The sequence below is a fragment of the Phyllobates terribilis genome, unplaced genomic scaffold (assembly GCF_046119375.1).
Source record: "Phyllobates terribilis strain yellow unplaced genomic scaffold, ASM4611937v1 Scaffold_6__1_contigs__length_29720123, whole genome shotgun sequence".
Lineage (NCBI taxonomy): Eukaryota > Metazoa > Chordata > Amphibia > Anura > Dendrobatidae > Phyllobates > Phyllobates terribilis.
This window is the reverse complement of record NW_027362766.1, coordinates 861,979-885,983: the sequence shown is the minus strand read 5'-3', so window position 1 is coordinate 885,983 and position 24,005 is coordinate 861,979. Positions and strand designations below refer to the sequence as shown.

The 24,005-nt window shown below is 47.2% G+C and overlaps 1 protein-coding gene across 3 annotated transcripts in view; it reads right to left on the bottom strand.

Annotated features, from left to right (window-relative positions):
* Positions 1–2,087: 2,087 nt before the first annotated feature.
* ASPDH (aspartate dehydrogenase domain containing) overlaps positions 2,088–24,005 on the bottom strand; it is a 198,433-nt gene continuing 176,515 nt past the window's right edge. For all 3 annotated transcript variants that reach the window (XM_073637239.1, XM_073637240.1, XM_073637241.1), the window contains 4 exons: positions 22,433–22,735; positions 7,743–7,969; positions 7,189–7,346; positions 2,088–2,755 (listed from right to left, as the gene is read on the bottom strand). In XM_073637239.1, the coding sequence (XP_073493340.1) occupies positions 2,718–2,755; positions 7,189–7,346; positions 7,743–7,969; positions 22,433–22,735 (726 nt within the window). In that variant the 3' untranslated portion in view covers positions 2,088–2,717. The remainder of the gene's footprint in view (positions 2,756–7,188; positions 7,347–7,742; positions 7,970–22,432; positions 22,736–24,005) is intronic.

Below are 24,005 nucleotides of genomic sequence, written 5' to 3'. Positions count from 1 at the left end.
CGTTAACTTGTTCTCTTGTGGGATCTCAGGGTTCCCTCTATTCTTGCGTCTCTGGGCCTTTCTTGGTGTTTCTGTTCCTCCTCTCTGTGCTTCAGGCCTGGCTCTGGAGCTGGGCCCAGACGGAGCCACAGCTCCCCCTCAGCCCTCTCTGGCTGAGCTCCTCTCTGAGCAGACCCTCCTCTGAACAGGACCCTGTCTAAAGATGGTGCCCACCTTTTATACTCCCTCTGACACCCGAGCCCAGGTGACTAGCACCCAATGGGCTCCTTCCTATGCCCAGAGTCCCTCCCCTGACTGCTCCTACACTACTGGGATGTTCCTCCCCCCCTCCCACTCCAGCCAGGGACAGACGCTGTCGTACCTGCACATCTAACTGGTGGGAGTACCGTTGTTCTGTCCCCCGGAAATGGGATGAGTGCAGTGCATGCAACTAGCTGAGCTCGGTCCCACACTCCATCCTTACCCGGGAGTGGAATACCACACCTCTGGTTTGAGGTGCAATACCCCTGTAGCAGCCGAGTCCTCGGGGTGCTACATATATATGCTCCCTCTCCCCCAGTCCATGTATATATGCTCCCTCTCCCCGAGTCCATGTATATATGCTCCCTCTCCCCCAGTCCATGTATATATGCTTCCTCTCCCCCAGTCCATGTATATATGCTCCCCCCAGTCCATGTATATATTCTCCCTCCCCCCAGTCCATGTATATATGCTTCCTCCCCCAGTCCATGTATATATGCTCCCTCCCCCAGTCCATGTATATATGCTCCCCCCCCAGTCCATGTATATATGCTCCCCCCCAGTCCATGTATATATGCTCCCTCTCCCCCAGTCATTGACTTCCATTCTACTCGTTACTCGAGTCATTGACTTCCATTCTACTCGTTACTCGAGTCATTGACTTCCATTCTACTCGTTACTCGAGTCTTTGACTTCCATTCTACTCGTTACTTAGAATCATAGAATCATAGAATGATAGAGTTGGAAGGGACCTCCTGGGTCATTTGGTCCAACCCCCTGCTCAAAGCAGGATTCACTAAATCATCTCAGACAGATGTCTGTCCAGCCTCTGTTTGAAAACGTCCATTGAAGGGGAACTCACCACCTCTCGTGGCAGCCTGTTCCACTCATTAATCACCCTAACTGTCAAAAAGTTTTTTCTAATATCTAATCTGTGTCTCCTTCCATTTAGTTTCATCCCGTTGCTTCTAGTCTTTCCCTGTGCAAATGAGAATAAAGATGATCCTTCTACAATGTGACAGCCCTTGACATATTTGTAGACAGCTATTAAGTCTCCTCTCAGTCTTCTTTTTTGCAAGCTAAACATTCCCAAATCCTGCAACCGTTCCTCATTGAGTCACTGACTTCCATTATACTCCATACTTGAGTCACTGACTTCCATTATACTCGTTACTTGAGTCATTGACTTCCATTCTACTCGTTACTTGAGTCATTGACTTCCATTCTACTCGTTACTCGAGTCATTGACTTTCATTATACTCGTTACTCGAGTCATTGACTTCCATTCTACTCGTTACTCGAGTCATTGACTTTCATTATACTCGTTACTCGAGTCATTGACTTCCATTATACTCGTTATTTGAGTCATTGACTTCCATTCTACTCGTTACTCGAGTCATTGACTTCCATTCTACTCGTTACTCGAGTCATTGACTTCCATTATACTCGTTACTCGAGTGGAGCCCGTCCGAGCATCCCACCTGTTCGATCCGAGCACTCCAGCATTTTACTCCTCGCTCATCACTACACAGAAGTTTTTGCATTAATTTGAGGGCATGTGACTGAATTTTAGAATTTTTTGCATTACATGGGACTGTGATTTGTGTGAGCAGAAACGTTCTGAGGGGGCTGCTCACACATTGGGGTCTCTTCAGAAACTGTATGGTGTCTGGACCATAAGTGGACCAGGTGGCCTAATTACATGGCAAGACTCTGAGATCCCAATGATCGCAGCAAGGAGTGGCATGTCCATAGAGAGGACCAAGGTCATAGACTCGCTAGGGTTAACAGCTTTCTGTACTTCCACAATACCCAGATTTTCCGTCACCTGGGACCAGACAGACATATTTTGTACAATATATAATATTTATTAATGTAGATATAGCCAGGCCTAAAACTATGTAAGACTATGAAGCATCCATCGGAGACGGGCAGACGTGGTTCGGTGGACATGCACTTCTTCAGACGTTCTATTGTTCTTCAGCTTTGAGGTCCCTTGCGGATTCCAGAGATGGAGGAATACTTTCCATAGATTTCCACAATGACAATGACCTCACAGAGTAAACTCTAGGTACTGGATGATGGCGATAATGCAATACACCGAGACCCCATAGCGGCCAGGCGTCCCACCACACTTGTGATATGTTGAGGCTGCTGAGCTGCTTAATCCTTCTATAAACTCTCATAATCTAATCACTATAAATGAAGAATCTTCTCTCTGCACAGGAAGATGAATGATGAGAAAAGTTCTGAGATTTAGACATTGTTCACCTGAAGCGACTGCAGGACAAGAGGGAGAAGATGCAAGGGACAAAGTTCATGGACATGTTGGTGATTTCCCTCTGGCAATCACGTTGGTAGCCTGTACGATGGTGATCACTGGGATCAATGCCATTTTATGCTGGATATTTGCTATAACAAGATCCTGAATTTTCTTCTTCCTCGGTTGTTTGCTGAAAACCATGTAGACAACTTAACTAGCAGAAATATACCCGTCCTCCGTGACCTTTGCAAACTGCAATATAAATAACAGCAAATAAACTATAAATCATGAGAATATTTCCTAACATCTAGGAGATATTATTTTCACTCCTAATGTTTGACCTGAAGGGCCCAGACCATGAGAATATTTCCCAATATCTAGGAGATGGTTTCATCAACTCTAATGTTTGACCTGAAGGTCTCAGACCATGACAATATTTCCTAACATCTAGGAGATGGTTTCATCAACCCTAATGTTTGACCTTAAGGGCCCAGACCATGAGAATATTTCCCAACATCTAGGAGATGGTTTCATCAACCCTAATGTTTGACCTGAAGGGCCCAGGCCATGAGAATATTTCCTAACATCTAGGAGATGGTTTCATCAACCCTAATGTTTTACCTGAAGGGCTCAGACCACGAGAATATTACCTAACATCTAGGAGATGGTTTCATCAACCCTAATGTTTGACCTGAAGGGCCCAGACCATGAGAATATTTCCTAACATCTAGGAGATGGTTTCATCAACCCTAATGTTTGACCTGAAGGGCCCAGACAATGAGAATATTTCCCAACATCTAGGAGATGGTTTCATCAACTCTAATGTTTGACCTTAAGGGCCCAAACCATGAGAAGATTTCCTAACATCCAAGAGATGGTTTCATTAACCCTAATGTTTGACCTGAAGGGCTCAGACCATGAGAATATTTCCTAACATCTAGGAGATGATTTAATCAACCCTAATGTTTGACCTGAAGGGCCCACACCATGAGAATATTTCCCAACATCTAGGAGATGGTTTCATCAACCCTAATGTTTGACCTGAAGGGCTCAGACCATGAGAATATTTCCTAACATCCAAGAGATGGTTTCATCAACCCTAATGTTTGACCTGAAGGGCTCAGACCATGAGAATATTTCCTAACATCTAGGAGATGGTTTCATCAACCCTAATGTTTGACCTGAAGGGCTCAGACAATGAGAATATTTCCCAACATCTAGGAGATGGTTTCATCAACTCTAATGTTTGACCTTAAGGGCCCAAACCATGAGAAGATTTCCTAACATCCAAGAGATGGTTTCATTAACCCTAATGTTTGACCTGAAGGGCTCAGACCATGAGAATATTTCCTAACATCTAGGAGATGATTTCATCAACCCTAATGTTTGACCTGAAGGGCCCACACCATGAGAATATTTCCCAACATCTAGGAGATGGTTTCATCAACCCTAATGTTTGACCTGAAGGGCTCAGACCATGAGAATATTTCCTAACATCCAAGAGATGGTTTCATCAACCCTAATGTTTGACCTGAAGGGCTCAGACCATGAGAATATTTCCTAACATCTAGGAGATGGTTTCATCAACCCTAATGTTTGACCTGAAGGGCTCAGACCACAAGAATATTTCCTAACATCTAGGAGATGGTTTCATCAACCCCAATGTTTGACCTGAAGGGCCCAGACCATGAGAATATTTCCTAACATCTAGGAGATGGTTTCATCAACCCTAATGTTTGACCTGAAGGGCTCAGACTATGAGAATATTTCCTAACATCTAGGAGATGGTTTCATCAACCCTAATGTTTGACCTTAAGGGCCCAGACCATGAAAATATTTCCCAACATCTAGGAGATGGTTTCATCAACCCTAATGTTTGACCTTAAGGGCCCAAACCATGAGAAGATTTCCTAACATCCAAGAGATGGTTTCATCAACCCTAATGTTTGACCTGAAGGGCTCAGACCATGAGAATATTTCCTAACATCTAGGAGATGGTTTCATCAACCCTAATGTTTGACCTGAAGGGCCCACACCATGAGAATATTTCCCAACATCTAGGAGATGGTTTCATCAACCCTAATGTTTGACCTGAAGGGCTCAGACCATGAGAATATTTCCAAACATCCAAGAGATGGTTTCATCAACCCTAATGTTTGACCTGAAGGGCTCAGACCATGAGAATATTTCCTAACATCTAGGAGATGGTTTCATCAACGCTAATGTTTGTCCTTAAGGGCCCAGACCATGAAAATATTTCCCAACATCTAGGAGATGGTTTCATCAACCCTAATGTTTGACCTTAAGGGCTCAGACCATGAGAATATTTCCCAACATCTAGGAGATGGTTTCATCAACCCTAATGTTTGACCTTAAGGGCCCAGACCATGAGAATATTTCCTAACATCCAAGAGATGGTTTCATCAACCCTAATGTTTGACCTGAAGGGCTCAGACCATGAGAATATTTCCTAACATCCAAGAGATGGTTTCATCAACCGTATTGTTTGACCTGAAGGGCTCAGACCATGAGAATATTTCTTAACATCTAGGAGATGGTTTCATCAACCCTAATGTTTAACCTTAAGGGCCCAGACCATGAGAATATTTCCCAACATCAAGGAGATGCTTTCATCAACCCTAATGTTTGACCTGAAGGGCTCAGACCATGAGAATATTTCCTAACATCTAGGAGATGGTTTCATCAACCCTAATGTTTGACCTGAAGGGCCCAGACGATGAGGATATTTTCTAACATCTAGGAGATGGTTTCATCAACCCTAATGTTTGACCTGAAGGGCCCAGACAATGAGAATATTTCCTAACATCTAGGAGATGGTTTCATCAACCCTAATGTTTTACCTGAAGGGCTCAGACCATGAGAATATTTCCTAACATCCAAGAGATGGTTTCATCAACCCTAATGTTTGACCTGAAGGGCTCAGACCATGAGAATATTTCCTAACATCTAAGAAATGGTTTCATCAACCCTAATGTTTGACCTGAAGGGCTCAGACCATGAGAATATTTCCTAACATCTAGGAGATGGTTTCATCAACCCTAATGTTTGATCTGAAGGGCCCAGACCATGAGAATATTTCCCAACATCTAGGAGATGGTTTCATCAACCCTATTGTTTGACCTTAAGGGCCCAGAGCATGAGAATATTTCCCATCATCTAGGAGATGGTTTCATCAACCTTAATGTTTGACCTGAAGGGCCCAGACCATGAGAATATTTCCTAACATCTAGGAGATAGTTTCATCAACCCTAATGTTTGACCTGAAGGACTCAGACCATGAGAATATTTCCCAACATCTAGGAGATGGTTTCATCAAACCTAATGTGTGACCTGAAGGGCTCAGACCATGAGAATATTTCCTAACATCCAAGAGATGGTTTCATCAACCCTAATGTTTGACCTTAAGGGCCCAGACCATGAGAATATTTTCCAAGATCTAGGAGATGGTTTCATCAACCCTAATGTTTGACCTGAAGGGCCCAGACAATGAGAATATTTCCTAACATCTAGGAGATGGTTTCATCAACCCTAATGTTTGACCTGAAGGGCCCAGACCATGAGAATATTTCCTAACATCCAAGAGATGGTTTCATCAACCCTAATGTTTGACCTTAAGGGCCCAGACCATGAGAATATTTCCCAACATCTAGGAGATGGTTTCATCAACCCTAATGTTTGACCTGAAGGGCCCAGATAATGAGAATATTTCCTAACATCTAGGAGATGGTTTCATCAACCCTAATGTTTGACCTGAAGGGCCCAGACCATGAGAATATTTCCTAACATCCAAGAGATGGTTTCATCAACCCTAATGTTTGACCTTAAGGGCCCAGACCATGAAAACATTTCCTAACATCCAAGAGATGGATTCATCAACCCTAATGTTTGACCTGAAGGGCTCAGGCCATGAGAATATTTCCTAACATCCAAGAGATGGTTTCATCAACCCTAATGTTTGACCCTAAGGGCCCAGACCATGAGAATATTTCCTAATATCTAGGAGATGGTTTCATCAACCCTAATGTTTGACCTGAAGGGCCCAGACCATGAGAATATTTCCCAACATCTAGGAGATGGTTTCATCAACCCTAATGTTTGACCTGAAGGGCTCAGACCATGAGCATATTTCCTAACATCCAAGAGATGGTTTCATCAACCCTAATGTTTGACCTGAAGTTCCCAGACCATGAGAATATTTCCTAATATCTAGGAGATGGTTTCATCAACCCTAATGTTTGACCTTAAGGGCTCAGACCATGAGAATATTTCCTAATATCTAGGAGATGGTTTCATCAACCCTAATGTTTGACCTGAAAGGCTCAGACCATGAGAATATTTCCCAACTTCTAGGAGATGGTTTCATCAACCCTAATGTTTGACCTGAAGGGCCCAGACCATGAAAATATTTCCCAACATCTAGGAGATGGTTTCATCAACCATAATGTTTGACCTGAAGGGCCCAGACCATGAGAATATTTCCTAACATCTAGGAGATGGTTTCATCAACCTTAATGTTTGACCTTAAGGGCCCAGACCATGAAAATACTTCCTAACACCTACAGGATGGCCTTATCACACTCCTATGTCCCCCTGCAAGTGACCCAAGTACAACTGAGTTCTTTAGGTCAAGAAAGTTAGTTTGAAGTTGAATAGGAGAAGCTCACCTAGGATGCTGCTCCAGAATGACTCAAAGGTGGCGGCTCCAGTCACAGCTCCAGGTGACGCCGGGTTTTGGCGACTTGTTCTAACAGTAAACACTTGACCTGTTGTCTCATTTGTTGCTCCTGTCACCTCAATGTCCACTATATGCCAGTCTGGGACACTGGGGAGAAGAAAAATATGGTGAATGCTGTGATCATCTTATGGTTTAGGTGTCCTTGTTTGCAGTCAGCATCCTATAATATATAATTGCGGGTGAGTTATCAGGACCATCCATACAACAGCTTATAGTCACCCAGGTGAGGTGCTTTTCAGCAGTTTCCATCTCTTTCTATTGTCATATGTAATTGTCAGCTCAGAAAGGGGCTGTGATGCCCTCCTACCCTAGGCGTGCTATGCCCCCACCAGAATGCAGAGCATGCTTATAGGAATCTGTCTGTGGAGAGATTACCAGACTGGGATTCAGTGTCCTGACTGAGGATTGTGTAATGTCATTTATAGGGACAGTCACCGATGAGCTGAGTGGTGTATATACAGGACTGATCACTTGTAATCTTACCTGGGATCTGCTACTAATACCCCAATGACCTTGTCAAATCCCAGCGTGTGGGCAGCCAGTGAGGCAGCTGCCATTGTGTTGACATTATTGGGAGCCATTGGGCACAGTTGTCGTATGGGTCCTTCATACAGGATAGTGCGATCTTGGATGGCCGACAGATCTTTTTCTGACAACTTGCCTTCTAGTTTAAAGCTCTTTGGGTGTTTGGTCATTGTGATTTTCAGGCCCTGGAAGAGAAGCAGAAGCCTGAGTTTTTCATGTGATTGATCTACACTGACATGATGGTGAGGACGCAATAAGTGCTGACGGCCACAAAACGGACCCTCACCGGTGACACATTGTACAGAATATGCAGGACCACTGAGCAGAGCGAGTCAACTCCTCACCTGTAACAGATATGCCTGTCATCCATTGGAGCCCCAATTACTGAGGACAACAGGCCCCTGTTGTGCCAGACGTCAATGGCAGAGCTGATCTGGGTCTACTAGGGTCTACGCATCTACAGTGGTGGCCAAAAGTATTGGCACCCTTGCAATTCTGTCAGATAATACTCAGTTTCTCCCTGAAAATTATTGCAATCACAAATTCTTTGGTATTATTCTCTTCATTTAATTTGTCTTCAATGAAAAAACACAAAAAGAATTGTCCTAAAGCCAAATTGGATATAATTCCACACCAAACCTAAAAAAGGGGGTGGACAAAAGTATTAGCACTGTTTGAAAAATCATGTGTTGCTTCTCTAATTGGTGTAATTAACAGCATCTGTAACTTACCTGTGGCACCTAACAGGTGTTGGCAATAACTAAATCACACTTGCAGCCAGTTAACATGGATTAAAGTTGCCTCAACCTCTGTCCTGTGTCCTTGTGTGTACCACATTGAGCATGGAGAAAAGAAAGAAGACCAAAGAACTGTCTGGGGACTTGAGAAACCAAATTGTGAGGAAGCATGAGCAATCTCAAGGCTACAAGTCCATCTCCAAAGACCTGAATGTTCCTGTGTCTTCCGTGTGCAGTGTCATCAAGAAGTTTAAAGATGTGGACGGAAAAGAAAAATAGCCGAGAGATTTCAACGCAAGATTGTGCGGATGGTGGATAAAGAACCTCGACTAACATCCAAACAAGTTCAAGCTGCCCTGCAGTCCGAGGGTACAACAGTGTCAACCCGTACTATCCGTCGGCATCTGAATGAAAAGGGACTGTATGGTAGGATACCCAGGAAGACCCCACTTCCTACCCCGAGACATAAAAAAGCCAGGCTGGAGTTTGCCAAAACTTACCTGAGAAAGCCTAAAACGTTTTGGAAGAATGTTCTCTGGTCAGATGAGACAAAAGTAGAGCTTTTTGGGAAAAAGCATCAACATAGAGTGTACAGGAAAAAAAAGAGGCATTCAAAGAAAAGAACACGGTCCCTACAGTCAAACATGGCGGAGGTTCCCTGATGTTTTGGGGTTGCTTTGCTGCCTCTGGCACTGGACTGCTTGACCGTGTGCATGGCATTATGAAGTCTGAAGACTACCAACAAATTTTGCAGCATATTGTAGGTCCCAGTGTGAGAAAGCTGGGTCTCCCTCAGAGGTCATGGGTCTTCCAGCAGGACAATGACCCAAAACACACTTCCAAAAGCACTATAAAATGGTTTGAGAGAAAGCACTGGAGACTTCTAAGGTGACCAGCAATGAGTCCAGACCTGAATCCCATAGAACACCTGTGGAGAGATCCCAAAATGGAAGTTTGGAGAAGGCACCCTTCAAATATCAGGGACCTGGAGCAGTTTGCCAAAGAAGAATGGTCTACAATTCCAGCAGAGCATTGTAAGAAACTCATTGATGGTTACCGGAAGCGGTTGTTCACAGTTATTTTGGCTAAAGGTTGTGCAACCAAGTATTAGGGTGAGGGTGCCAATACTTTTGTCTGGTTTATTTTTGGAGTTTTGTGTGAAATGATCAATGATTTGATTTTTGCTTCATTCTCTTTTGTGTTTTTTCCTTGCAAGCAAATTAAATGAAGATAATAATATCAAAGAATTTGTGATTGCAATCATTTTCAGGAAGAAACTGAGTATTATCTGACAGAATTGCAAGGGTGCCAATACTTTTGGCCAGCACTGTATTAATTTATTGTAGGGGTTTTACTCACTTGGGTGCGACGGGAGGAAAATAGGGAGCATGTTCCTTTAAGAGGCCATGTCGGTTTATTGCTTCATAAACCAACAAGCAAGAAAAGAAAACAGACAGCCTTTAGTTCAGGCAAACAAAGTAAAGTGTCCTTAGCAAGTCTCTGCTTAATCAGCCCTGTGGGCACACAGGCTGCGTGATGTCCAGTATACTGGCTCGGTCTGGAGACAACCACACACAGGAGACCTTCTCCCTCCAAACACATAGACCATGTAGCAAACAGCAGCCTTCATTTTATAGGCTGTTAACCACACCCATAGGTGAGGTATGTGGGTTGCTGGACCCGCCTATTTCTCTCCTAGCAACCCGTCCACTGGCTCCCAGGTACAACAATTAGCCCTCTTAGTGCATGCGTGCACTAGAGAAAATACACCGGGTTACATCCCAGAGACCAGCCATCTCTGTGATACATACCCCCTATCGACTACACTATCATTAGCCACCTTACATACCCCCCTCCTCTGCCTAAAGCCGTGGGGCTTGGCACCTTTTATGACTAGACAGGGGATTCTCGAGAGGGCATCAGCATTATCATGTAGCTTCCCTGCTCTATGTTCTACATGGAAGTTGAAATCCTGTAGGGCTAAAAACCCACGGGAGACCCTGGCATTTTTCCCCTTTGTTTCCCTCATCCATCTGAGTGGCGCATGGTCGGATACCAATCTAAATTTTTGACCTAGCAGATAGTACTGCAACGTGTCCAATGCCCTCTTTATGGCCAAGCCCTCCTTCTCTATCGCCGCATAATTTTTCTTGCAGGAGGACAGCTTCCTACTCAGGTAGAGGACAGGGTGCTCCTCCCTGTGTATCCTTGGGAAAGGACTGCTCCCAAACCGACATCTGAGGCATCTGTCTGGAGTACAAACTCTTTCTTGAAGTTGGGGGCAACCAGGACCGGTTGCCTACTGTCAGGGAAGACACTTGGTCAGACCTTGCAGCCCTCTGGCGCCCCCTTATCCTGCTGGTCAAACACGGTATTGACCGAGGATAAGCACGGGCGCAGCTGCTCTAATTTATGTCGACTATTGTGGCACGTCATGTGACAGGACGTATATATACCACCAGTTCCTTGCAGGAACGTATATATACCTTCGTCCAGCCACCCTCAAACCACAATATCACATAAATACTGGTATACTTCCACCACCAATCGCTTAACAGATGGATCGGGTGCCCGTTAGGTAACGTGAATTAGCGGGTGAAGAACGTGTTTGCTCGACATAGGACAAGAACAACGAAGCTGGTAAATAATAATGATTTTCACCCGAAAGTGGGCAGTGTTTACAAAAGATATACAAGATATTATAAAAGAGGCAATTTACATACATGCATAAAACAGTTATTAAAATAAAAGGGATAAGTGATAGCAAAACCTGCGCCACGAGGTTATTGTCTCAGATTCTGTGGGGGGGACGGCTCCCCGGAAATTAGATGTGATTCTTCCACGCAGCGAGGTGTGCATGCGTCTGACGTCCCTGGCAAGAATGACTTAAAATGGCCGCTCTGGTTTTTAGTAAGGGGCCAAAACATTGATAGACACCCATGTTATTTACCTCACACGGGGGCTCGGTTTTGTGAACCCACCCAGCTGCATAAGACATTGAAATCCTTCAGATTTCATATCTTGGTGTGGGGGGGTCCCACATCCAAGATGGAGACATCATGTTTGCCGTCACCAATATTCATGAAGATGGATATCAAATATGATATCTCTATGTCGCTCAGAAGCTCTGAACCCATTTCCCGGGCTTCCGGTGGTCTCCCAGCCACGAAAACCACACCATCACAATTGGAAAAAGGTGTACATCTCAAAAATGTGGTCCCTGTGTTTGTGACAGTCATGTGCATTATTAAAATCAACATTAAAACTTTGTACATTTAGACAATAGGATCTTGGAGGGAATTTCCAGCTTAAACCAGAATGCTTGCTCTGGGCTGAGGCTTTATGGTGATCATAAAAATTCCTGGCTTTGGGGGAAGTAGAGAAATTCTATGTGGAACTCTTACAAATGAGCAGGGGGGGGTGGAGATTTAAGACATCTCTCATTTTTAATACTAGGACAAAAATACATTTTGCCTGACACCTACACAGAGCCACTTTCATCTCTTAAAAGGCCGTCTCCGCCTCTGCAGTCCACTTGGCGGTGGCTGATTTTGCCCCCTTAAGAAGGTCAGTCAGGGGTGCGGCCATAATGGCAAAGTTTGGGATGGACCTTCTGTAGTATCCCACAATCCCCAGGAAGGCTCTAACCTGCATTTTTGACAGCGGTGTCGGCCAAGTTTGGATTGCCTCCACTTTACTGATTTGGGGTTTGATCTTGCCTCTACCAACCACATAGCCCAGGTAATTGGCTTCTTCTTTCCCCATGGCACATTTTTTCGGGTTTATTGAAAACCCCGCCTTCCTGAGAGCATCAAACACCGCCTGGACTTTTTCCAGATGACTCTCCCAGTCTGGGCTGAAGATAACAATATCGTCCAGGTCTGCCGTGGCATATTGCTTATGGGGTGCAAGAATTCAATCCATAGCTCTCTGGAAGGTTGCAGGGGCCCCCTGCAGTCCAAACGGCATCCGTACATACTGGAAGCATCCATCCGGCGTAGAAAACGCAGGCTTCTCCTTGGTTCCCTGTGCCATGAGGATCTGCCAATATCCCTTCGTCAAATCCAAGGTGGTTATATACCTTGCTGGCCCAAGCCTCTCGATCAGCTTGTCGACGCGTGGCATGGGATATGCGTCAAGTTTGGAGACTTCATTCAACTTCCGATAGTCATTGAAAAATCTCCACTCACCATCGGGCTTTGGGACCAAGGCAATCAGGCTCGAACAACCGCTCTTGGATTCTTCGATGACACCAAGTTTCAGCATACAAGCCACCTCTTTGGAAATCAACTCTCGTCGGGCCTCAGATATCTGATAGGGCTTCAAGTTCACCGGTACATGTGGCTTCGTCAGAACCTAGTGTTCTATGACCCCTGTGCAGCCTGGTAATTCCGAGAACAAATCCCGGTTCTTCTGCAGTAATTCCCAACACTGCTGTTTCTGGGCCTTCGTTAGTGTTTACGCTATTGCTGCTTCTCCAACGACACCTTCTGGATTGCCCAGCAAGCATGGAGCTTCCACAGCCTCCCTGTCTTGCCACGGCTTGATGAGGTTGACGTGGTACATTTGGTACGGCTTAGGTCGTCACGGTTGATGAACCTTGTAGTTCACATCACCAAGCTTCTCCAACACCTCATACGGCTCTTGCCATTTGGCCAAGAACTTACTCTCCACCGTAGGAATTAGCACGAGGACTCGGTCTCCAGGACTGAATTGCCTCACTCTGGCTGACTGGTTGTAGACCCTGGCCTGAGCTTATTGGGCCTGGAGGAGATGTCCTTTTATGATGGGCATCACCTTCGCAATCCTCTGCTGCATCAGTGCCACGTGCTCGATGACACTTCTGTGAGGCGTGACCTCGGCTTCCCAGGTTTCCTTGGCTATATCCAGGAGACTTCGCGGATGTCGGTCATACAGAAGTTCGAATGGCGAGAACCCCGTGGATGACTGTGGCACCTCTCGGATGGAGAACAACAGATACGGTAGGAGACAGTCCTAGTGTCTACCATCCTCTTCTTTGGCCTTCCTCAGCATACTCTTTAGCGTTTTATTAAACCTTTCCACCAGGCCATCTGTCTGAGGATGGTAAACTGAACTTCTCAGTTGGGAGATTTGCAGGACCTTACTCATAAAAGGTGTTCCCTGATCGGTCAGGATCTCCTTTGGTAGACCTATTCGGGAGAAAATGTGGACCAATTTGCGGGCTATACTCTTTGGGGAGGAGTTTCACAGGGAAATTACTTCCGGATAACGTGTGGCATAGTCCAGAATGAACAAGATATATTGATGCCCACGAGCAGATTTAACCAGGGGACCAACCAAGTCCATGGTAATTGTCTCGAACGGCACTTCAATAATGGGCAATGACACGAGGGGACTTCGAAAGTGAGAGGTGGGGGTGGTTAGCTGGCACGTAGGGCAGGACCTGCAATACTTTAATATTTCCCTGTGACACCCGGGCCAATAGAACCTCTGCATAATCTGTCCCTGCATTTTTTCCACCCCTAGATGTCCCTCCAAGATATCCGAATGGGCCATATCCAACTCCTTCCGTCTATAGGGACCCGGCACTATTAACTGTTCCACCAACTCTTTCGTAACCTGGTACAACAACTCCCCACTCATCATAAAATAGGGAAACCTTGTGTCAGCCCCCGGCTCCTGTGCAATCCCCATTTATGACGGTGATATTATTGAAGGCTTCCTTCAGAGTTAGGTCCCTATGTTGGGCAAACCTAAAATTCTCACCGATCACCCCTAACTCTGGAATATGAGACTTGGGGGACACTACCTCCTCATCCCCCACAAGGACACAAAAGGGAAACCTGTCTGACTCTGAGTGTGGTGCTACCTCATCAGGGTTAACTGGTTTCCTATCTGAACCTGCGAACCCAGAACTCTTCCCCCACAGATCCCAAAATAAACAAAAGTTCCGGCCTATAATTATAGGGTACAACAAGTCCTGAACTACGCCAACCTCGTGGGACTCAGCACCGTGGGCCATTTCAATGTCCACTCTAGCCATAGGGTAGTCCTTAGCATTGCCATGAATGTACCGTACACCACCTTTTTTCCCCGGGATCAGTCGGAGAGGAAGGGTGGCCCTCACAAGGGTCACCAGACTCCCAGAGTCTAGAAGTGCTGTTACCTCTCACCTGTTCACCTTCATGGGACACGCTTGTGGACAGTTCACACTGCATGCCGGATACGCATAATAAGAACAGCGGCATCCTATGCTGCAGTCCATCTGCTCGGGGGTCAGGGGACAACAGACGGCTATATCATAGAATCATAGAATAGAATCATAGAATGGTAGAGTTGGAAGGGACCTCCTGGGTCATCTGGTCCAACCCCCTGCTCAAAGCAGGATTCACTAAATCATCTCAGACAGATGTCTGTCCAGCCTCTGTTTGAAGACGTCCATTGAAGGGGAACTCACCACCTCTCGTGGCCGCCTGTTCCACTCATTAATCACCTTAACTGTCAAAAAGTTTTTTCTAAAATCTAATCTGTGTCTCCTCCCATTTAGTTTCATCCCATTGCTTCTAGTCTTTCCTTGTGCAAATGAGAATAAAGATGATCCTTCTACAATGTGACAGCCCTTGACATATTTGTAGACAGCTATTAAGTCTCCTCTCAGTCTTCTTTTTTGCAAGCTAAACATTCCCAAATCCTGCAACCGTTCCTCATAGGACATGGTTTGCAGACCAGTCACCATTCTGGTCGCTCTTCTCTGAACTTGCTCCGTTTGTCTATGTCTTTTTTAAAATGTGGCTGTTATGCACACGCCCGGACTGACTGGCGTGTGCGGGAGAAGTGGTTCCACTGGACCATGAACCGGAGAGTGCCTGGAGGGGCGTGACTAAGTATCTGGCCGATCCGACCAAGATGGCACGACGGCATACGACGCCAGTGCACCAGGGAGAAACCGGGCAGAGGGACCAGGTGCTACTCCAGGTCAAACTCCGGACACGGGGGTTGACCCACACAGGGATTACTGGAACAGGCAGGTTAGGCTGGCACAGACTGGTGGATATAAGCGAACACGGCAGGTATGCAGACGGGTGGATACAGGCGAATATGCAGGCAGGGAGGTACTGGCCGAAAGGACGGGCTGGAGCACAGAGAGGACAAGACCCAGTACAGACTGGGTCACAGAAACAGAACCGCAGATGCGGTAGCCAAACACAGCAGAGAGGGAACGCCCGAAGCGGTGGGCAAGAGCAGAGCAGGACAGGACTGCCGGAGCAGCGAGCAGATGCAGAGCAGGACGGGGCTGCCGGAGCAGCGAGCAGAAGCAGAGCAGGACAGGACTGCCGGAGCATCGAGCAGATTCAGAGCAGAAACCGCAGGAGCGGCAAGCAAGGCAAGAGCAGAGTGGAAACCGCAAGAGCGGTAAACAAGGCAGGAGCAGAGCGGCTAAGAAGGCCGCAGCAGAGCGGAAACCGCAGAACGGCAAACAAGGCAGGAGCAAAGCGGAAACCGCAGAGCGGTAAACAAGGCAGGAGCAGAGCGGAAACCGCAGAGTGGCTAAGAAGGCCGCAGCAGAGCGGAAACCGCAGAGCGGCAAACAAGGCAGGAGCAAAGCGGAAACCGCAGAGCGGTAACCAAGGCAGGAGCAGAGCGGAAACCGCAGAGCGGTAAACAAGGCAGGAGCAGAGCGGAAACCGCAGAGCGGTAAACAAGGCAGGAGCAGAGCGGAAACCGCAGAGCGGTAAACAAGGCAGGAGCAGAGCGGAAACCGCAGGAGCGGCAAGCAAGGCAAGAGCAGAGCAGAAACCGCAAGAGCGGCAAGCTAAGCAGGAGCAGAGCGGAAACCGCAGAGCGGCTAAGAAGGCAGGAGCAGAGCGGAAACCGCAGAGCGGCAAACAAGGCAGGAGCAGAGCGGAAACCGCAGAGCGGCAAACAAGGCAGGAGCAGAGCGGAAACCGCAGAGCAGCAGACAAGGCAGGAGCAGAGCGGAAACCGCAGAGCGGCAGACAAGGCAGGGGGGTAGGACTCTGTTCACAAAGAACAGACGGAGAAGGAAAGGCAGAACCAGAAGCACACACAGTACTTACAAAAAAGTAGCGAGCGTACACTAAATTCACAACAGAGGTACAGAGACGACGAGAAGGAATTTAGGAGCAAGTTCAGACTCTGCAGAAAGACGCAGAAAACAGACAAAGAGGGAAAAGGGAGAAAAGGCAAAAGTAGAAACGAGGCACAGACAACTAGGAACCGAGGAACGGGAACAAATACAGCAAGGCTGGGACACAAACAGGACTCTGTTCAGACGGGAACAGATACCGCTAGGCACAGACAACTGGAAACAGAGAAATGGGAACAAATACAGCAAGGCTGGGACACAAACAGGACTCTGTTCAGACGGGAACAGATACCGCAAGGCACAGACAGGCAGATCTAGGAATACAGCCCCTAGAAGGCGAAAGAACAGGCTAGAAGCGTGTTCACAAGAACAGACCACAGTTCAGACACAGAACTGGAGAACAGGCAGGAAAACAGGATAGGACCTGGCACGTCAGAGACAAAAAGCCAACTGACAGGACACAATGCTCAGGCGCCATCTTGAGGAAGAAGGTGGTATAAATACCCAAAGATGGACAGCAATAGGCTGAAGGTGCAACAGGGGCGTGTCCGCAGCAGGTACAAAAAACAGGAAGTTCAGCGGGCGTCGCCCTATGCAGCCAAAACAGACAAACAGACAGCAAGGAGGGAAGCCAGAGAGACATTCTGGATTGGAGATCAAGTGCGCGCTCTTGCACAGTGGGAGATGGACCACCATGCAAGGACGCCGCCAGGTATGTTACAGTACCCCCCCCCTTACGCCCCTTCTTCTTCAGGCCTGCCAGAATCTTCCGCAGGGAATTCGAGGACCAGTCGTTCACTTCAAGGAGATCACTTCCACTGTCCACAGGAAAAATTGATCTCATCTGGTTAGCTAGGATGCTACCTCCTATCCAGCCATCCTTAGCAACAGGCGAAACGGGTGGAGTACCAGGAACAGCACACAAGGAAGTCTCTCTCCACATATTTTCAGGTGGCACCCCAGAGGGTACAGGAGACAACTGGAAGTCCTTCACCGGGTTGGAGGGGGACAGAGACTTGGGGGTAATCTCTGCTTCGAGGTACATCTTGTTAAGCTCACAGGAAGAAATAGACGGGTTATCAGGTACATAATGAGGAAAAGTCACTGTCTCTCTGTTATCTGGTGGTACCCCGGAGAATTCAGGAAACAGCTGGAGGTCCTCCGCCGGGTCAGAAGAGTGCAGAGGCTCAGAGAAAACATCTGCTTCAGAGTACACTAGGTCGGACTCACTGGAGGAAGCAGGCGAGGTATCGGGTACCGAGTATAGGAAAGTCTCTGTCCATTCACCACCAGGTGGCACCCCGAAGGGTTCTGGAGACAACTGGAGGTCCTCCGCCTGGTCAGAGGGGTGTAGAGACTCAAGGGTAACCTCTGCTTCAGAGTACACAAGGTCGGACTCACTGGACGAAGCAAGCGAGGTATCAGATCCAGGATATAGGAAAGTCTCTGTCCATTCACCACCAGGTGGCACCCCGAAGGGTTCTGGAGACAACTGGAGGTCCTCCGCCTGGTCGGAGGAGTGTAGAGACTCGGGAGTAACCTCTGCTTCGGAGTACACTAGGTTGGACTCACTGGACGAAGCGAGCGAGGTATCAGGTACAGAGTATAGGAGAGTCTCTGTCCTTTCGCTACCAGGTAGCACCCCATAGGGTTCTGGAGACAACTGGAGGTCCTCCGCCTGGTCGGAGGGGTGTAGAGACTCGGGAGTAACCTCTGCTTTGGAATACACTAGGTTGGACTCACTGGACGAAGCGAGCGAGGTATCAGGTACAGAGTATAGGAGAGTCTCTGTCCTTTTGCTACCAGGTAGCACCCCGAAGGGTTCTGGAGACAACTGGAGGTCCTCCGCCTGGTCGGAGGGGTGTAGAGACTCGGGGGTAACAACCAATTTGGGGTACCCATTGTCAGGCTCACAGGACGAAGCGGACAAAGTATCGAGTACCGAGTGTAGAGAAGTCTCTCTCCATTTGTCATCGAGTGGTATCCCGGAGGATTCAGGAGGCAACAGGGGGTCCTCCGCCAGGTAGTAGAGGTGCACAGACTCAGAGGTAACCACAGCTTTGGAGCATCCTTGGACATGCACACCGGTTAAAGTGGGTGAAGCATCTGATGCCGGGTGCAGGAAGTTCTCCTGTGTGGAGTCTGGATGGGCAGAAGTCTCTTCGGGCAGGAGAACCGGAGCACTACCCACGCACATTACCCGTTGGGGCTTCTCCGGGATACAGGGAGATGAAGCTTCAGTAGGGACTTCAAGGTTGGGGTCAGGAGGTCTCAGGGAGGACAGACCCTGGCGTGACGGCTTGCCTCTACGTCTAGCACGTCTGGACTGCCTCTTGAGGTTTGGAGAAGTATTCCGGAAAGCGTAGTCACCCTGTGAGGATTCTGGGTGGGCAGTAGTCTCATTGGGCTGGAGGACTATTGCGCTACCCACACACATTACCCATCGGGGCTGCTCCGGGATATTGGTAGGTGAAGCTTCAGCAGGAGCCTCCGGGTTAGGATCATCGAAGACCATTAGAAAGGCCACCAGGAAGGCCATTAGGTCCAGGAGGATCGGATCCTGTGTTTCATATAGGGGGTTGATCCATTCCAAGGCATCACCCGCCAGGTAAGACATAATGAATGCCACCTTAACCCGATCGGTGGGAAAACATAGAGGGTAGATCTTGAAGTGTAGCATGCATTGCTCCACAAATGCACGACTTTGTCTTGGATCCCCATAGTAACGTGGCGGATCCGCAGGAACGAGAGCAGATAGATCCATCTGGACGGGTGCGTAATTCGCCTGGAACTCAGCTGAGAAAAAAAAATGTATTTATTTATTTTTAATGCATGTATTCGCTGGAAAACTTCTCAGAGAACGAAGGCCGTGGGGCTCAATGGGAAACATGGCCTGAGCATGCTGTTGCTGTTATGCACACACCCGGACTGACTGGCGTGTGCGGGAGAAGTGGTTCCACTGGACCATGAACTGGAGAGTGCCTGGAGGGGCGTGACTAAGTATCTGGCCGATCCGACCAAGATGGCACGACGGCATACGACGCCAGTGCACCAGGGAGAAACCGGGCAGAGGGACCAGGTGCTACTCCAGGTCAAACTCCGGACACGGGGGTTGACCCACACAGGGATTACTGGAACAGGCAGGTTAGGCTGGCACAGACTGGTGGATATAAGCGAACACGGCAGGTATGCAGACGGGTGGATACAGGCGAATATGCAGGCAGGGAGGTACTGGCCGAAAGGACGGGCTGGAGCACAGAGAGGACAAGACCCAGTACAGACTGGGTCACAGAAACAGAACCGCAGATGCGGTAGCCAAACACAGCAGAGAGGGAACGCCCGAAGCGGTGGGCAAGAGCAGAGCAGGACAGGACTGCCGGAGCAGCGAGCAGATGCAGAGCAGGACGGGGCTGCCGGAGCAGCGAGCAGAAGCAGAGCAGGACAGGACTGCCGGAGCAGCGAGCAGATGCAGAGCAGAAACCGCAGGAGCGGCAAGCAAGGCAAGAGCAGAGTGGAAACCGCAAGAGCGGTAAACAAGGCAGGAGCAGAGCGGAAACCGCAGAGCGGCTAAGAAGGCCGCAGCAGAGCGGAAACCGCAGAGCGGCAAACAAGGCAGGAGCAGAGTGGAAACCGCAGAGCGGTAAACAAGGCAGGAGCAGAGCGGAAACCGCAGAGCGGCTAAGAAGGCCGCAGCAGAGCGGAAACCGCAGAGCGGCAAACAAGGCAGGAGCAGAGCGGAAACCGCAGAGCGGTAAACAAGGCAGGAGCAGAGCGGAAACCGCAGAGCGGTAAACAAGGCAGGAGCAGAGCGGAAACCGCAGAGCGGTAAACAAGGCAGGAGCAGAGCGGAAACCGCAGAGCGGTAAACAAGGCAGGAGCAGAGCGGAAATCGCAGAGCGGTAAACAAGGCAGGAGCAGAGCGGAAACCGCAGGAGCGGCAAGCAAGGCAAGAGCAGAGCAGAAACCGCAAGAGCGGCAAGCTAAGCAGGAGCAGAGCGGAAACCGCAGAGCGGCTAAGAAGGCAGGAGCAGAGCGGAAACCGCAGAGCGGCAAACAAGGCAGGAGCAGAGCGGAAACCGCAGAGCGGCAAACAAGGCAGGAGCAGAGCGGAAACCGCAGAGCGGCAAACAAGGCAGGGGGGTAGGACTCTGTTCACAAAGAACAGACGGAGAAGGAAAGGCAGAACCAGAAGCACACACAGTACTTACAAAGAAGTAGCGAGCGTACACTAAATTCACAACAGAGGTACAGAGACGACGAGAAGGAATTTAGGAGCAAGTTCAGACTCTGCAGAAAGACGCAGAAAACAGACAAAGAGGGAAAAGAGAGAAAAGGCAAAAGTAGAAACGAGGCACAGACAACTAGGAACCGAGGAACGGGAACAAATACAGCAAGGCTGGGACACAAACAGGACTCTGTTCAGACGGGAACAGATACCGCTAGGCACAGACAACTGGAAACAGAGAAATGGGAACAAATACAGCAAGGCTGGGACACAAACAGGACTCTGTTCAGACGGGAACAGATACCGCAAGGCACAGACAGGCAGATCTAGGAATACAGCCCCTAGAAGGCGAAAGAACAGGCTAGAAGCGTGTTCACAAGAACAGACCACAGTTCAGACACAGAACTGGAGAACAGGCAGGAAAACAGGATAGGACCTGGCACGTCAGAGACAAAAAGCCAACTGACAGGACACAATGCTCAGGCGCCATCTTGAGGAAGAAGGTGGTATAAATACCCAAAGATGGACAGCAATAGGCTGAAGGTGCAACAGGGGCGTGTCCGCAGCAGGTACAAAAAACAGGAAGTTCAGCGGGCGTCGCCCTATGCAGCCAAAACAGACAAACAGACAGCAAGGAGGGAAGCCAGAGAGACATTCTGGATTGGAGATCAAGTGCGCTCTTGCACAGTGGGAGATGGACCACCATGCAAGGACGCCGCCAGGTATGTTACTGTGGCGCCCAAAACTGTACACAGTATTCCAGATGAGGTCTGACCAAAGAGGAGTAAAGACCGATAATGACTTCACGTGATCTAGACTGTATGCTTCTGTTAATACATCCCAGAATTGTATTTGCCTTTTTTGCTGCTGCATCACACTGTTGACTCATGTTCAGTCTATGATCTATTAGTATACCTAAGTCTTTTTCACATGTACTGTTGCTTAGCTCTATTCCTCCCATTCTGTATATGCTTTTTTCATTTTTATTGCCCAGATGTAGTACTTTGCATTTTTCCCTGTTAAAAACCATTCTGTTGGTTGCTGCCCACTGCTCCAGTTTATTTAGGTCTTTTTGAATCCTCTCTCTCTCTTCTCTAGTATTAGCTATCCCTCCTAGCTTTGTGTCATCAGCAAATTTAATCAGTTTACCCTCAATTCCTTCATCTAAATCATTGATAAAGATGTTGAACAATACAGGTCCCAGGACGGAGCCCTGTGGTACCCCACTTGAGACATTCATCCAGCTGGATGTGAAGCCATTTACAACCACCCTTTGAGTCCGATCACTAAGCCAGTTATGAATCCACCTAACAGTTGCCTGGTCCATTGCATACTTGGTCATTTTTTCAATAAGGATGGTGTGAGATACTTTGTCAAATGCTTTGCTGAAGTCAAGATATACTATATCTACAGCATTTCCCTGATCCACCCAGTCAGTGATTCTGTCAAAGAAGGAAATTAAGTTAGTCTGACATGACTTGTTAGTTACAAACCCATGCTGACTCTGGTTAATCACTTCATTCTTATCCATGTACTTACATACATGTTGTTTAATAATTTGTTCAAAGATCTTTCCTGGTATAGAAGTCAGACTCACCGGCCTATAGTTCCCTGGGTCCACCTTCTTCCCCTTTTTGAAGATAGGAACAACATTTGCTCTTCTCCAGTCTTCTGGGACTTCTCCTGTTCTCCAAGAATTTTCAAAGATTATGGAGAGTGGTTCTAAAATTTCTTCTACGATCTCCTTCAGTACTCTGGGGTGTAATTCATCTGGACCTGGAGACTTGAACTCATTTATGTTAGCTAAATATTCCCTCACAATCTTTCTGTTTACAGATAACTTGGATTCCTCTATTCCTTTAAAAGGACAGTGAAGATCAGTTGATGTTACATTTTCTTTCTGAGAGAAAACAGATGCAAAATAGGAGTTAAAAAGTTCGGCCTTCTCAACATCCTCTCTTACCATTTCTCCATTTTCATCCTGTAAAAATTAATTCATTGTCAGCTTTAGCTAACCTGATATGTGCCCTACAGGATCTGCAGACTGCATTATAATCTTCTTTAGATATGCCTCCCTCTTTCCATTTAATAAACATTTCTTTCTTTCTTTTCAGCATGTGTTTAAGTTCTGTGTTCATCCATCCTGGTTTCCTTAAATGCTTCCCATTCTTCCTACTTTTCGGGATTGTTAACGATTGTGCTTTGAGAATCTCATTTTTAAAAATTTCCCATCCTTCCTGGACATTTTTGTCCTTAAGGACATCCAGCCATTGGATCCCTCCTATTCTCTTTCTGAGTCTCTTAAAATCTGCCTTTCTAAAATCTAACCTTGAAGTTTGAGTCTTCACATGTCTTCCTCCTCTAGTTATCCAAAATTCTATAATAGCATGATCGCTGCCTCCTAGGGTCCCAGCCACCTTTAACTCCTCAACCATTTCCTCCCTGTTTATAAGGATTAGATCCAAAGTAGCAGATCCCCTTGTTTTCTCCCCTACCTTTTGGAAGATAAAGTTGTCAGCAAGAGAGGATAAGAATTTGCTTGACCTGTTAGTTTTACTTGAGAGAGATTCCCAACAAATGTCTGGATAGTTGAAATCTCCCATGACCACTACGTCATATTTTTTGGAGAACTTGGTCATTTGATACATAAAGAGTTCATCCATATCTTCAGCTTGCCCAGGTGGCCTGTAGTAAATGCCTACAATGGTGTCCTTTCCGTTGTTCTCTCCTTGTATTCTTACCCAGTTTCCACAGAACTCCCAGTCTCTGAAGCTTCAATCTCTGTGCAGATATACGCTTTTCTAACATACAATGCGACACCTCCTCCTCGTTTTTCAAGTCTGTTTCTTGAAAATAAGTTGTATCCTTTTAGCCTTTTATTCCAATCATGTGTATCGTCCCACCAAGTTTCAGTGATTCCAATGACATCATATTTCTTTTCCTGCATTAGTAGTTCCAATTCTCCTTGTTTGTTGCCCATGCTTTGTGCATTTGTATAAAAACATTTTAGTTTGTGATTGGTTTCTCTTCCTCCCATATTTTTATTATTTAAATTGTTTTGTCTTTGTTCTTCCTTTCCACTTCCAGTAGCAGAGATCTCAATAGTATTTGTCAGCTGTATGGCTTTTTCTGGCCTTTTGCTTCCCTTCCCACATTGTTCTGGTATAAAG